We start from the raw sequence: 15248 nt of genomic DNA, 5'->3' as shown, positions 1-15248 counted from the left end.
TTACATGCCATGATCATATAGCTGGAACGCTATCGAGGAGGGAAAGGTATACATCATATAAAAAGAGAGTTAGAGATTATGTTTAGCAACATCCAGTAATGTCATAGAGGCTGACACCAGAAATGTGCTTCACACATTGTACCCATGTGGGTAATCGAGTCCGTGTCTTCAGCGCGACGAGCGAAATCTTAACCACTAGGCTACCCTCTGCTCCCATTATATAAACAAAACCATTCACGAGGAGACAACAAGTAGTGCGCCTTCTCCACATGATCATGAGACGGATACTTCGGCATTACTGATGACTTTGAAGAAACCCTTAACTGTGCGTTAAAAGAACACCACTCGGAAACGTTATCCGAACGTAATATACACTTAAATTCATCTACCTGGGTCCACAGCTTGTCCATCAAAGTGCCTGTTGCGGATGGGGTAGCCATCAATCTCATTCGATGTGACGATAACGGAGCGTGGTGTGCGAGGGGGCGTTTCGCCCCGCCGTTCTTTCTTTGTTTCAGGGGCTCCCCAGAAATCATCAGGCTCTGAGCTCTGCACTCGTGGCTAAAACATCACTGAAATACTTATTTTGAGTTATAAAAAACAACAGCTGATAATTCCCAATCCTATTCTATCAAATCTGCCTGAATATTCGTCAGCGTTGATTGCCGTTAATTTAACCATACTGCCGTTCGTAAAGTTACGTTACAGTATGCGATTTATGACCTCTTCAAAACTAAGGTCACATTGTGTAGGGGCACAGAGTTGCATCACCATATGAATGTGACACTTTGATTTTCGTTGGGTACGTTCTAAACACCTCCTAATTTATCAACAAACACCAAACCTTTATAGGAACTGGAAGCGTCAACAAAGCTGGAGGAGGATGTTTCTTGGGATCCTTAAGGTCAAGGTCAGGAACCATTGCTGAAACAGTCCCCCATGCATGCTTACATAACGTGTTTAATCTGCGTACACAGACATGAACGTTCTATTGCTTCTGGAGTAGTACAGAAAGCCGTCTTTCTGGTAAAATACCAATGGCAGTCTCTAAATTGTTAACAATGGATGCGTCAAATACATCGGCTGGACATAGTGTATTCATTCTGAACACGTATTTTCAGAAGCGTGCTGATCTTTCTTCAGATGTGAACACTGCAAAAAGATACTTGTCTAACTGTTCAGACTTGGCGATGACCTTAAAAGCTTGTCAGTGGCTCTGTGTTTTGCAGATGTGGTATGTACGACCACTTCTTTGTAAGTTTAATGTTTGCGTTATTGATATCCTACAAAAGAACATAGTGTGAGAAATATGTTTACCTCTGCTAACCAGTGTGGTCCTTACCGCAGGTCGTTTCTCCAAGATTGTCGTTCGAGTTGGTGTAATCGGCCTAACAAAATAAACACACAGGGAAGGATTAGTTGTACCCATGTGTTGGTACCCAGATGTTTCCAATCCGACTCTTTACAAGGCTGTTTGAAAAATGGTGAATTTACAGTGACCAACCTTCTCTTCTTCCTCCACCAGAGGATGGCGAAGATTGTGATGCCGATGAAGAGGGCGGCCAGGAGGCAGGAGAGGGTGATGAAGACAATGCCGACTGTGGTCTGATGCCAGGGGGTGACAGTCTCGGAATAGGGGCTGGCGTTCTGGATCACAAAGTAGTCCCAGGCGGATCCTACATCACAAGAAAGTGTAATGTATGAACCAAACGCATTCATTAAAGGCACGGATGAAAACTTAAGTGACATTTATCCGGTTATACAACTAACGTTCATGATGATGATGATGATGATGAAGAGCAAGATGATGATGATGGTGGTGGTGGTGACGACGACGACGATGATGATGATTCCATATATGTCTACGGCTACTTTAAAAGTTTTCTTTACCTTGTAGTGCTGATGATGGAGTCCCTGACGGGTCGGACGCTACAACACTGGTGACAGCACTGGAGGTAAGGAATGTCTTGTCTTGAGCCAGGTTGCTGGGCGTTTCAGTTGTGTTGTCAGCAACAAGCACAAGGTTGATATTTACTGGACTGCAACATATAGTTTTGTTATATGTCAGTGCAAGTCATTGCTGACAAAGATTCATGTTACGATTCATGTTACGATTCATGTTACGATTCATGTTCTCTCATATTAAATGAAAACCAGTAATTGGGCGAAGATCATTATTTTCCTCCTGTTATCAACTTACACTAGAAGATACACCATTGTAGATGCTTTGTGAATATTTTGATCACTGACTTTCTTGCCATTATTGCTACGATACTTTCAAAAATAGTGGAAATTTCCATTGTATATAGGACGTTTTACCCGATGAAAGACACATGTTCTGAACGCACCACGCCTAACCACAACGCATGGTTTGCGCGTGCACAACGCAGTGTGGGTTGTCATTCTGAATTGTGACAGTTTTCGGCAAGGTCAATGAATGACTGTAGACCATTAATTTTGACAATCATCTTGCATCACGTAGTTGTTAGTGTTCGTTTGTAGCCATTTTTCTTTGTGTGAAAATCAAAATCCTAAACATGCAAATTCACGTCATACACAATTGTAGAGCGATTACTGAACAAACAATTATTGTCATAAGGACGTGCAAGTGGTGATGCACTTTCAAACCATTCATTGTCATATTTACATTGTTTGACTCCAGTATATCTCCTGATGTTTTCAAACGGAAATCAAAACATCCCTTTTTTCAAAGGATTGTATGTTTTATACTGTCATCATAGCATTACTGCCACTTTATTCATTACTGTTGTTGTTCCACATCTTTATTTTCTAATGTTGAAGTGTAGTTTATGTTTAAACACAGTTGCAAGCGTCTGCTGGTTCTTTTGCATAAGGACTTCTTAGTTAGCCAGGTTCGGTTTTAAATTTTAAACCGTACTCTCCATGGAGTTTAAAGGTCCAACAATAACAGCAACCATTTGATACAACATTAACGTAAGCATGCTAGTTCTATAGGATCACATTGCACTAGATTATACAGTAGGCATCATTAGTCCTCTTATTATGCAGATGGAATTTACAAAATTGGTAACTTGGTAACCTTGAGGTGAGGAGTCGTCGCCTTGTTGGTGCCGCAACAGCCGTCTCGCCAGATCTCTCTGTGATGCACCAGATCCGTACAAGACATGAAGGATATCTGGCTGACATGACCGTCTTGAATTGGGACACAAACTGATCCTGTCTGAGGAGGAAATCTGCTCTGCTTATGCCAAGTCTGATAACGACGACCACTGAATTGGGATCGAATGTATCTACCCGAATTGCTGCTGCTGGGTTGGTTGTTCTTGAAGGAACGCCACCATCGTTCCCTGAGGCTTCTAGTACGTACTTGGTGTTAACTGATACAGGGGTCTGTAGCGTCACAACACCTAGAATAAATGTAATAAATATAGAAATGGCCTTGATGTAGAAAGACAACATTATTGTTCAAAACGAGCTTTTCGACTACTAATATTCGTGGGTTGGTCTGACATCGAAACTGTAATTACACGATGCCATTTAGAAAGTGGTCAAATGCAACATATGTCATATTTGGGATTTCACTTTCTTAGTAAAGTACAAATTCTAGTACTTTTTTCGGTTGAGTCCCATCCGGGATTCGAACCCGCACCCTCAGAGTCAGGCACCTAATCGCCAGCACACAAAGTCAGCCGCCTAGCCCGCTCAGCCACCACGACTTCCACGTGCATCGAAACTGCAGTGTAGCATTGTGCCTACATGGTTATGTGTATCAAATGCTGTTATATGTTGCAACCTCTCTCTGTTTAGGTTTGCATAACCAAAGTTTGTGCATTGGCGCAGTTATGCATTGGCGACCAACTGTTTATGGTATTTTAGAAATTCATTTGGCTTCAGACAAGTCTGAAAATAGAACTACATCAGTGATATTATGTTATGGGGGAATAAATATGCATACCTGAACTCATATCAATAGCAAAGACAAATCCATAGGGGTTCTGTGAAAAGACGTAGAACACCTGTCCATTTAATCCAGAATCAGCATCAGTGGCAGTCAGAGTCACAATAGTGTTGTCACAGGTACCAGTGAAGGCAATCTCAGTGTTGTAAAACGTAGAACTGAAGACAGGGGTATTGTCATTTTCATCGGTAACTATTATGTACACCACAGCTGAGGCAGTCAGTGGAACTGTCCCATTGTCAACTGCTAAAATGGTTACATTGAATTCCACGTCCACTTCTCTGTCCATAACAGACTTGACACTTACAATACCTGTAGCAGAATCAACTGTTAGGAACTGATCACCACGGGCACCTTCAGGTGTTGAAGTGTCGATTGACAGAGTTATGGCACCATTGTGGGCGTCTGCATCGGTGACAGTGACAGTTAATATGCTGGTTCCTGCCGCTGTGTTTTCATTTACAGATCCTGTATACTGTAACGAGTTGAAGACAGGGGGATTGTCATTTAAGTCATCAATCACAATTGTCACATTTACATCTCCAGTTAACTGTGGAGTTCCACCATCTTTAGCACGACATCTTAAACTGTATGTATCAATGCTTTCTCGGTCCAGATTGCCGTCTGTAGTTATCACTCCAGACGAAAGGTCAAGGACAAAATGGGACGCTTCACCAGTCCAGAAGACAACAATTTCATATGTTAGTGCTGCATTTGTTAAACTGTCTTTATCTGTAGCTTGTATTGTTCCAACAGAAGACCCCAAAGGAACATTTTCGGCTATGTTAAAGATGTATTGAGACTGTATGAAAATTGGATTATTGTCATTGATATCATCAATCACTATTGTAGTGGTAACAGATGCAGTCAGTGGAGGGGCACCCTTATCTGTTACATGGATGACGAGGTTGTAGGAAGCGGTTCTCTCCCTGTCCAGTGAATTTTGAACTTGAACAATACCACTTCCAATTTCAATCTGAAATATCAATTTCACAGTACATTAGATACACTATGACAGGTGTATAATATATGATTATGGTTATATGCAACATGATTTAATGATACGATGGTTACAGACCTTGAAGTCTCCATCAGTGTTTCCAGACGCAATTGAGTAAACAAGTTCTGCATTCACACCGCTATCTATGTCAGAGGCTGTGATAGTGAAGACAATAGTTCCAGGTCTGGTGTCCTCGCTCAGATTAGTTGAGTAACTTCCTGTGATGTTTGGTGTGTTATCGTTTACATCGAGGAGGTTGACTGTCACAACTGCTGTTCCTGTATTAGATGGTGATCCTTGGTCGATGGCCAAGATAGTTAAATTGTGACTGAAACATATCAGGAACATTTACAATTCGAGTGGCTCATTGAGTGAATTAGAGAAAAATGTATAGACTGTTCAGTCATGGCTGGTTGGCAGTTGCTTAAGGCCACAAAAAGCAGGATTTCAACTACCTGGCTCCGGTCTGTAAATAATCGAATCGGGATCAGGCAATCTAGTGATCAACAGCATGAGCATTCATCTATGCAATTTGGATACGATGACATGTTTCAACCAAGTCAGCAACTCTGACCACCCGATCCCGTCAGTCGCCTCTTAGGACAAATGTGGGTTGATGAACAACAATTCACACCTCATCCAGTCATAAATATCACTATTCTGACTGTTAGAGAACTCGATTGTTCAAAAGGTAAATGTGTATAGACTAAGGTACCTGGGAATACTTTCTCTGTCTAACAAAGCTTTTGTAGATATCTGCCCAGATCCTGTATTGACGTCAAAAAAGGCATTAGTGAGACTGTAGGTGAAGACGTTGTTGTTGTTAGCAGAGGAGTCGGCGTCTGTGGCAAAGACAGTTGTCACACTTGTTCCAACAGTTGCATCTTCAGACAGACTTTGAGTGAAAAAGTCAGGTGTGAATGTAGGAGCATTATCGTTGAGATCAACTATGGTCACTTTGACGACCCCAACAGTAGACAGAGCAGGCGTTCCACCATCTACTGCTTGTAGAATGAGGAAGAAAACAGTTTTTGTCTCATAGTCGATGTTTTGTGTTGTTGTAATAATACCACTGGATGAGTCAATTGCAAAATATGCTTGTCCATCTCCAGATGTTATTGAATATGTAACTTGACCATTTGTACCCGAGTCTTTGTCAATGGCAGTTACCGTTTCTACCGACTGACCAATCGGTACATTTTCATTCAAGAGAGGAGTATATATAGATTTAGTAAAGACTGGATATTCATCATTTTCATCCTGAAGTACAATTTCAAGCCAGAATGACCCGGTCAGACCACCTTTGTCTTGTGCTTCAACCGTAATGTTGTGAGTGTTTGGAGGTGTGTCATAATCTAGAACGGACGATGTGTACAGTTCTCCTAATTGTGGACTGCAGAAGAATAGTGCTGGGTTGTTTCCATTTGTAATGCTCCAAGAGAATTCGCCATCCGAACCTGAATCGCCATCTACAGCACTTGCATTATAGAAGTTGGTTCCTACTGGGATTAGCTCGCTCACTGTAATACTGTCATTGGGGACAGCAGGGATCGGGGCAAACTCGTTTTGAGACAGCACATTTATGATGATTCTGCCATTCGATGTCAATAATGGTGATCCACTATCTGAAACTTGTATGACAAGATCATACATTGTCAAAGTCTCGAAGTCTAAGTTTTTTCCTGCATCTAACAGAAGTTCGTTTGCCACAAAGTTGAACACACTTCCCGTATTTCCTGAAACAATAGAGTACACGGGTGTTGCGTTTGGAACGTCATCATCATCTCGAGAAGTCACAACTGCAACTGTAGAACCATTTGGAGCTGTCTCAAGAACATCTTTGATGTAGAGAATTGGTACAAAAACGGGAATGTTGTCATTAACATCACCAACAGTTATACTGAGGTCCACTTCAGCACTACGCTCAGCCCCTGAACCAGCAAAGTCGTCAGTGGCACGGATTTTCAAAGTGTATGAGGCAGTGCTTTCTCTGTCTAAATTACCAACAGTTTTAATTTCACCCGTTCCTTCATCAATACTATAATGGCCAAGACCATTACCAGATGTTACTGAATACCTAACTGTTCCATGAAGTAAACCATTATCGGTATCTGTAGCTGTTACGTTATACACAACCGTTCCAACAGAGACATCCTCTTGTATAGTTACGGGTGTAACTGGAGAAAATACTGGAGCTGCTTCATTAACAGGTGTCACATCTAAAGTTACTGGAACGGTGATAACTCGTGCAGTTCCCCCTTGATCGGATACTTGAATTTCCAAGTTGTAGGAAGTTGTAGTTTCATAATCAAGCAAAGCAAATATGGTAACCACCCCAGAAGCAGCATCAATGGTAAATTTACCCTCACCATTTCCTGTTGTGATACTGTAGTCCAGGGTCGGGGTAGAGGAATCTGCATCAGAACATGTTAGACTGCCAACAGTTGTTCCAATATTGGAATCTTCTGGTAGTGTGTTGATGTAATTGGAAGGAGCACAAATTGGATCATTGTCATTTATGTCAAGGACTAAAACTGTCAGCTGAGTCGTTGCCGTGCGAGTTCCAGCTCCAGTTCCATCAGCAACTTCTACTGTCAAGGAATATGTGTCTGTGGCTTCTCGGTCAAGAGCTGCCTGAAGAACAACAGTCCCTGATGTTGGATCAATCCAAAACTTGTTTTCTGCGTTCCCTAGAGTTATGCTGAATGATAGAACAGAATTGGACACATCATTATCATTTGCACTTATGTTCATTATCGTAGTTCCTAAAACTGTATCCTCACTGAATGACTCGGAATAGGGTCCAGGTGGAGAAAAGGCCGGGTCGTGCTCGTTAACATCCGATACTATGACTGTTACAATGACATCGGTAGAAAGGGTTCCATCTGAAGCTTGTACTGTGAGACTATACGCACTCAGTGTTTCTGCATCAAGTCCTGCATTGACTGTAACCTCTCCTGATGTAGATCCAATAGCAAAGACACTCCCAGTGTTGCCTGCTGTGATTGTGTAGACAACATTATTGTTAGGAGGAACATCAGCATCCGAACAAGACACAGTGGTAACAGACGTGGATAGAGTAGCATCTTCTGGTACGCTCCCTGAGTATACAGAGGAAGTGCAAATAGGAACGTTGTCATTGACATCGCTTACAGTTATCGAGACAGTAGATGTTCCAGTAAGACTTGTTGGGGTTCCTTTGTCCTGGGCCCTTACTTCCAAAACATATGACAATAAAGTCTCCCTGTCAAGAGCTGCCTGAACAGACACTACTCCTGTCACAGAGTCCACAGTGAAGTGGCCTAGTGAATTTCCTGCTGATATGAAGTACACTACGTCTCCTGCAAAACCAAACAACGAAATGTACACGAGAACATCATGATGTGATTTAAATCTTGAACTGATTGATGGACTGCACAAAGATATAATTCTGGAGATTGACATTAGGAGGTTGTTGAACATGGCTCATCCATAACCTCCAAATGAGTTTACGCTGCATATATGGCGTCGAACTGGAAATAATCGTGTCTGGACCAGACAAGCCAGTGATCGTGAGCATGAGTACCGATCCACATAATTTCGTCACGATGACATGTGTCAAAGAGTCATTGATTCCTGACCACCGAATCCCGTTAGTCGCCTCTTACGACATGCATGAGTTACTGAAGAGCATTTCTACCCTATATTTTCACAGTTCTCCTGCAGATATAATCCTTTACACTATAACATTGTCGACTACCATTTGATCCAGCATCTGGGTCTGTTGCTGCTACTGTCACAACAGTTGTTCCAGGACTACCATCTTCAGCAACGCTGGGCGTGTACGGGTTCTGGCTAAACGCAGGTGTGTTGTCATTCTCGTCTATAAATAGATAAAATAACAAAAAATAATGAGTATACACTGTCCCAGCGATGAGCAAAACGATCTAATCCCATTTTCAATGCAGTTATAGTAGGTAAAATGACATACCTGTGATGCTGACAAAAACATGGATGACGGTAGAAAGTGCTGTGGCTCCACTATCAGTAACAGTAACATTCAGAAGATATGATGCAGTCGTCTCCCTATCAAAGGATGCTGCTGCAGCAACTGACACCAGTCCTGTAGAAGCATCCACATCAAACAGGTTACCTGGATCCCCTGCAATTTTGGCATAGCTGAGGACATTGTTCGGTGCGTTTATATCTGAGTCAGAACAGACAATTTGTTGAACCGATGTTGGTGGTCCTGTTGATTCTGATATGGTAGTTGCGTAGTATGACTGAGTGCAAGATGGTGTTACATCATTCACATCAGTCACTGACACAGTTAGTATGTAAGTACCACTCAGGGATGATGGATTAGTACCAGCATCTGTTGCCTGGATTGTAAGAGTGTATGATGATACAGATTCAGCATCAAGTACGTCACTCACAGTCACAACGCCAGTCGATGGATCAATTACAAATTTCCCAAGAGATCCTGATATGATGCTGTAGGTTACTTGTCCATCTGGTCCAGAATCAGTATCCGTGGCATCAAGGTCAATAACAACGTGTCCCACTACACTGTTCTCAGGGACAACTTCGGTGCTTGAAGCAGGGGTGAACGTTGGAGAGTTTTCATTGATAGGATTCACAGATATGGACACTATGACGTCACTTGAATTGCCCCCACCATCGGTTGCCCTCACTGTGAGAGTGAAAAGTTGGGTCGTCTCATAGTTCAAGCCAGTATTGTCAGTAACTGTGATCGCACCTGCTGAAATGCTGAAAACATTGCCAGTGTTGCCACTTTGTATAGAATAGGTAACAGTTCCAAAACCTGCAGCGTCAGCATCTGTTGCTGTTACTGTAACTACAGTCGTCCCTGTGGGTGCATTCTCGTCAACATTTGTTGCATAAGTTGATGGGTTAAACACTGGCAGGTTGTCGTTGACATCTGTTATAGTGAGTGTCAAAGTTTCACATGTGGATTTAATAGCATCTACTGTTCCTGAATCTGTTGCACATACATCAACAGTGACAGTTGGAGTGACTTCTCTGTCTTGTTGAACCTTCAGAGTTATTATTCCAGTGGAAGATCCTATGATTAGGTTGGTTGTGTCTGTCAGGGAATATGTAATACTATTTGCAGTGTCAGCATCAGTTGCAGTCACTGTAAGTATTGTAAATCCAACTGCCTCTGATTCTGCCATAGAGGGGTTGAATGGCGTTCCAAGAAATACTGGAGCAGCCTCATTAACGTCTGTTACTGACACAATGACTGTACCTGATGTGGTTCTGGCAGGAACTCCACCATCCTCCACTCTTACAATGATAGAATGTGCTGTGGCTATTTCATAATCCAAACCTGTTGTGGAAACAACACCACTCGCATCAACAGAAAACGAACCACTCCCAGCAACAGCATTCACAGATTCTATTATGTAGGAAAGTGTACCACTTGCTCCTGTATCCAGGTCTGTGCATGTCAAAGTAGCTACGTTGCCAGTGTAGTCTTCTCTTTGGATGGTAGTCATTGAACTTGGGGAGCATGTTGGTGTGTTATTGTTGTCGTCAAGAACGTTGATTGTCACAGTGACGTCTGTACTTCTAGGTGGTGACCCACCATCAGTTGCCGTCACAGTAAGTGAGTGGGTACTGGCAGTTGCAAAGTCAAGATTATCTTTGAGTGTAAGAGCACCATCAGACGCTAGGGCAAATGTGGCATGTGTTGGCATGGTGTACGTAAGATCTCCATCTGTGCCACTGTCGGCATCTGTTGCGAGGATCTGATGGATGAGTGTTCCAACAGCTGTGTTTTCTGGGACTGATTTGATGATGGTTGTTGGAGTAAAGACTGGGTCATGTTCATTCACATTAGTGACTGTAATTGATACGATTGTTGTGGCGGATTTGGATTGCGCATCACCTGCTCTGTCGACTGCCTTCACTGTTAGTGTGTGTGACTGAGCTGTCTCATAGTCTAACAACTTGGCTGTTCTTATCTCGCCATTGCTAGCACCGATTGTAAAGTCACTGTTCGTATTTCCACCTGTAAGGAAGAGAGCGGTGGGTTTTACAAGTCACACAAAGAAACAGCCCTTCAAGAGAACATCAAAATCACACACTCTTAGTATTGATACTGCTAGCATTTTACATACCGATTATCGAGTATGTTACTTGTCCATTTCCTCCTGTTGCAGGGTCATCTAAGTCAGTCGCAGCAACGGTGACCACTACACTTGCTCCAACAGCATCGGTCTCAGACACACTGCCACTGTGGAGAAAAAAAGAAGACACATCACGGAGACATCTCTATTATCTTGAATTACAACGATACACTAAAAACACTATTTGTGATAATGGTTCGATACCAACGCAATGTGAGTGGAGTCAATAGGTCTGCATCTGCTGGGAGTCATCAGTTTGTGTTGTAGAGTGAAAGGTGTCTATCAGTACCTGTATGATCCAGCACCAAACACAGGCGTGTTGTCATTTTCGTCTGTGACAGTCAAACTGACAGTGGCAGTTACTGTGGTAGTTCCGTCTGTTGCTGTAACCAGAAGGTCGTGAGTTGCAGCCGTCTCTCTGTCCAATGATGACACAAGCGTGATTATGCCTAAAGTTGAGTCGAGAGCAAACAATGGGTACGAAGTCACAAAGGCATACGTGATTTGTCCATCGGAAGTGGAGGCGGAGTCTGCATCTGTTGCAGTTACCTGTGCTATTGTGGAGGCCAGAGCCAGATTCTCACCGTGAGTTGCTGAATATATCACTGAAAGTAACAAAGTCAGAATATATGTGTGGTGAAGAGCAACTAGATGTAACAGTGGAAGCGAAATTATCAATGTATATTGTGAAAGCTAAACCGGAACCATCACAGGAACACTGAACTATCACAGATGACATTTTAAAATATATTTCAAAACTACGGCTCACACATGACAACTCATGAGCTTGAGGACAAAACAGATGTATAGAAAGGCGAGAAGAACATTTGCTTTTCGACATGTGGCAAATGTATTCATCAAAATTCCCAGATGTATATGTAAACAATCCTTTTGCAATCCTTCAGGTTCTGTGTAATCCTCCAACTGTATCTATCTCGAGGAGTAGTTTTTAGCTGAATATTTTGCTTTTACAGGTCTTAACTTCCTGTGCAAACTCTGAGTTTTGTTATATGCAAGGCTACTTACCTGGTGAAAATACCGGCGGAGCCTCATTGACGTTTCCAACATGAATGGTTCCGGGGATAGATACGCTATTTGTGGTGTCAGATACTGTCACAACAACATCATATTTTGTCACACCAGAGTCAAAGTCAAGTGGCGACTTCAACTGAAGAATATTTGAACTCATTTCAAACTTGGTCGAATCTCCACTTGATAAGGTGTATGTTACAGTTCCGGTGGTGTCAGCATCTGTACATGTGAATGTGTTGACAGCGAATCCGGCAACCTCAGCTTCACTGACCGTGACAACAAAGGAATTCTGAGAGCAAGATGGGGAATTGTCGTTTACATCCGTGATGGTTACAGTAAGTGTAACTGTCGCGGTTCCAGTGTCTCCACTTTCTGTGGCTTTGATGATCAGATCATAGCTAGCTTTTGTTTCTCGGTCCAACTTAGCAATAGTTGTCACTCTTCCAGTGTTTGAGTTGATGGTGAACTGATTACTGAGGTCGCCGCCCTGAATAGAATATACAGGGCTTCCAAAAGCATTATTCCCATCAGGATCTGTGGCTACAACATCAGCAACGGAGATCCCAATAGCACTGTTTTCAGCAATGGTTGCAGAAAATGTTCCTGTAAATGTTGGTGGGCCATCGTTCACATTAATAACGTTGATGTTTACCGTGACGGTCGTTGACTGTACAGGACTACCAGTGTCAGAGACAGTGATGGTCAAAGTATGGGCAGTGTTTGCCTCGTAATCAACAGCGCCTGAAGTAGTTAGATTTGTTTCATTAGAGAATTATGATGACTCAGGTGTTATATTTTGCAGGATACATACAGATCGTGCTGTGTCTAAAACGTGGATCCAAATCAAGGACGAACAAACACTGGCACCATAGCCATAGTCACAGAAACCAAGAAGAACTGGTAAAGCTCTACATTCTCTGCTGCTCGTAAATTCTTTGGGAAGAATGATGGTATCACTATTTGATAGTGATTCATAAAGACATGGCAATAATCTGGCCAAACATGCCATCATGTCTAATCTACAAAGAAAAATGTTTAATGGTTTATGTGTGTTGCACATTCAGATGCCCAACTGCCTAAGGCTAAAATATGAAAGTGAAGCGCTGACCTATGAACATTGTAACGTATCACATTTCACTCACTTGTTATGCTAACAGTTCCAGTTGTTACGTCAAAGTGAGACCCTGGACTCTGCACAAGAGTATAGACCAGTGACGTTCCATCTTCAACATCTGAACATCCCAAACTTGCAATAAGTGTCGTGGGGAATGTAGCTGTAACAGAACAAATAAGAATCCGTTAATTGGTACGAAGAATAGCAAGTGGCGAATACAAATACGACCGTCCGGAAGGTAAAACATATTCCATAGACAACAGATAACGGTCTGGTGTAGCTTACGACACTTCCAAGTGTATAAAGTCTTACCGACATTCTCTGCAACATTCTGTGACCAGCTGGATTGAGCGCAGGAGGGAATGTTGTCATTGACGTTTGTCACGCTGACTGTTACCGTGCCAGTCCCCTATAAAGACAACAAATGAATTATTATGTACCAAATGGCCCAACAACCCGCTATGACCACAGTCAGTTGTTATGGGATATACATGCACATCCGTATGTGACACTTGCCTGAAGTCCGCCCCCGTCTGTAGTTGTGAGGGTGAGGAGATAGAACTTGGTGCCAACAGGAAGAGCGTCGTAGTCCACACTGGAGGCGAGGGTGATGACAGCTGAAGAGGGGTCTATGTTGAACAGGGACAAGCCTCCTTGGGTCACTGAATGTTTCAGAAATCACGATTGTTTATTTACCGTTTTTGTTTTATCTATACTGGACAAAATAAGCTAGGGATATATTGGTATTTTATAAGTGATATTTAATCGGTGTGTCAATGAATAAATGTTATCAAAATTTACAAATATCTCTAACTAGTTTTGTCCAGTATATCTATTTCATATTTTTTTTGTGAATGAGACACTATTTAACAAATAACACTATTTAACCTTATGTTTCCGCCAATGGGTATGTCGGTAGAAATCTGTGTTAGGGTATATGGAGTCATACAGCTGCAACTATGTCACGTTCATCATTAACTGTATATACTGACAAAATCCTTGTCAAGCCAATGGTGTCATATCAGCATTGTGTTCTTCCAGATCAGTCAGTATTGGAAACAATTGCAAGCATTTGCCATGTATGGAACACCCCTGGAAAACTATAGAGAGAGAATCTCACCCAAGTGTCTGTTGATATCAGTTATATCAACACGAGTTGATAACGTTACAAATATCCGAATCTTGCCGAGGCTATATTTAATTTTATCAACAAGTACTGATATAATTGATATCAGTGCCGTAGGGAGATTCTGTTTATCATCAAAAACAGTTCTTCTTTAGTTTATCTCAAAACTGAACTACCATTAGACCTGCTGTACAGCGATGTCATAGCATTATGACGTCATCCAGTTCATGACATTATGACATTGTCAGGACATTGTAAAAACCCTAGGAGATATCATATGACATATCACACAACACAGTTTTTGATGATAAATGGGTGTTAGCTACAGGGTACTCTTAACTGATAGTTTGTGCACGTATAAAGTTCTATACAAGAAATATACATACATCAACAAAATTTACCATTTCTGATTGTTGGGCAAAATACATGACTGGGCATATCAATGAAGTTGCTCACCGGTGCTGATTGCATAGGTTGTGATAGCGTGGGGTGTGTAGTCGGAATCAGCAGCAGTGTAGGTGTGGACTGTGGTGCCAGGAGGGTCACTCTCAGTGACAGACACTGTAGGGAATGGTGTTGCAAATGTAGGCGTGGCTTCATTTACAGCACCAACATCTACGTAAACAGTGACAGTCCTGGAGTTGGTTCCGTCACTGACATGGATCTGCAGAGTGTACGACGTCGTGGCTGAATCGTAGTCCACAGCTGAAACATTTATAACAGTTTACGCCAACAGGCTGTACATTATTACTACCAGTGTGGACATGTTCTACACCAAGAAATGAAACGTTATAATGTTGCTTTATATCCCAGACATAGAACAAAGTGTGTTGCCAGTGGATACCTCTAGCCTCTAGCCGTATTGCTCATTAAAACAGGATAAGACATCAGTGTGCGGTTCG

General features: G+C 42.2%; 2 protein-coding genes across 2 annotated transcripts in view; both read right to left on the bottom strand.

The window, feature by feature from the left end:
* LOC137297079 (fibulin-1-like) overlaps nt 1-15248 on the bottom strand; it is a 565492-nt gene that overhangs the window by 166286 nt on the left and 383958 nt on the right. The gene's annotated exons all lie outside the window — the stretch shown is intronic.
* LOC137297319 (protocadherin Fat 4-like) overlaps nt 1-15248 on the bottom strand; it is a 29194-nt gene that overhangs the window by 925 nt on the left and 13021 nt on the right. The window contains exons 12-27 of the mRNA XM_067829330.1: nt 14803-15051; nt 13737-13882; nt 13533-13629; nt 13249-13380; nt 12101-12856; nt 11364-11679; nt 11066-11181; nt 8911-10956; nt 8680-8802; nt 5656-8281; nt 5019-5268; nt 3938-4916; nt 3062-3389; nt 1891-2039; nt 1495-1676; nt 390-561 (exon numbers count right to left, since the gene is read on the bottom strand). Of these exons, the coding sequence (XP_067685431.1) occupies nt 390-561; nt 1495-1676; nt 1891-2039; nt 3062-3389; nt 3938-4916; nt 5019-5268; nt 5656-8281; nt 8680-8802; nt 8911-10956; nt 11066-11181; nt 11364-11679; nt 12101-12856; nt 13249-13380; nt 13533-13629; nt 13737-13882; nt 14803-15051 (8667 nt within the window). The remainder of the gene's footprint in view (nt 1-389; nt 562-1494; nt 1677-1890; nt 2040-3061; nt 3390-3937; nt 4917-5018; nt 5269-5655; nt 8282-8679; nt 8803-8910; nt 10957-11065; nt 11182-11363; nt 11680-12100; nt 12857-13248; nt 13381-13532; nt 13630-13736; nt 13883-14802; nt 15052-15248) is intronic.

Source organism: Haliotis asinina, chromosome 9, assembly GCF_037392515.1.
Source record: "Haliotis asinina isolate JCU_RB_2024 chromosome 9, JCU_Hal_asi_v2, whole genome shotgun sequence".
In the NCBI taxonomy this organism is placed as follows: domain Eukaryota; kingdom Metazoa; phylum Mollusca; class Gastropoda; order Lepetellida; family Haliotidae; genus Haliotis; species Haliotis asinina.
The sequence above is the reverse complement of the archived record's forward strand: the minus strand, read 5'-3'. Positions and strand labels throughout refer to the sequence as shown.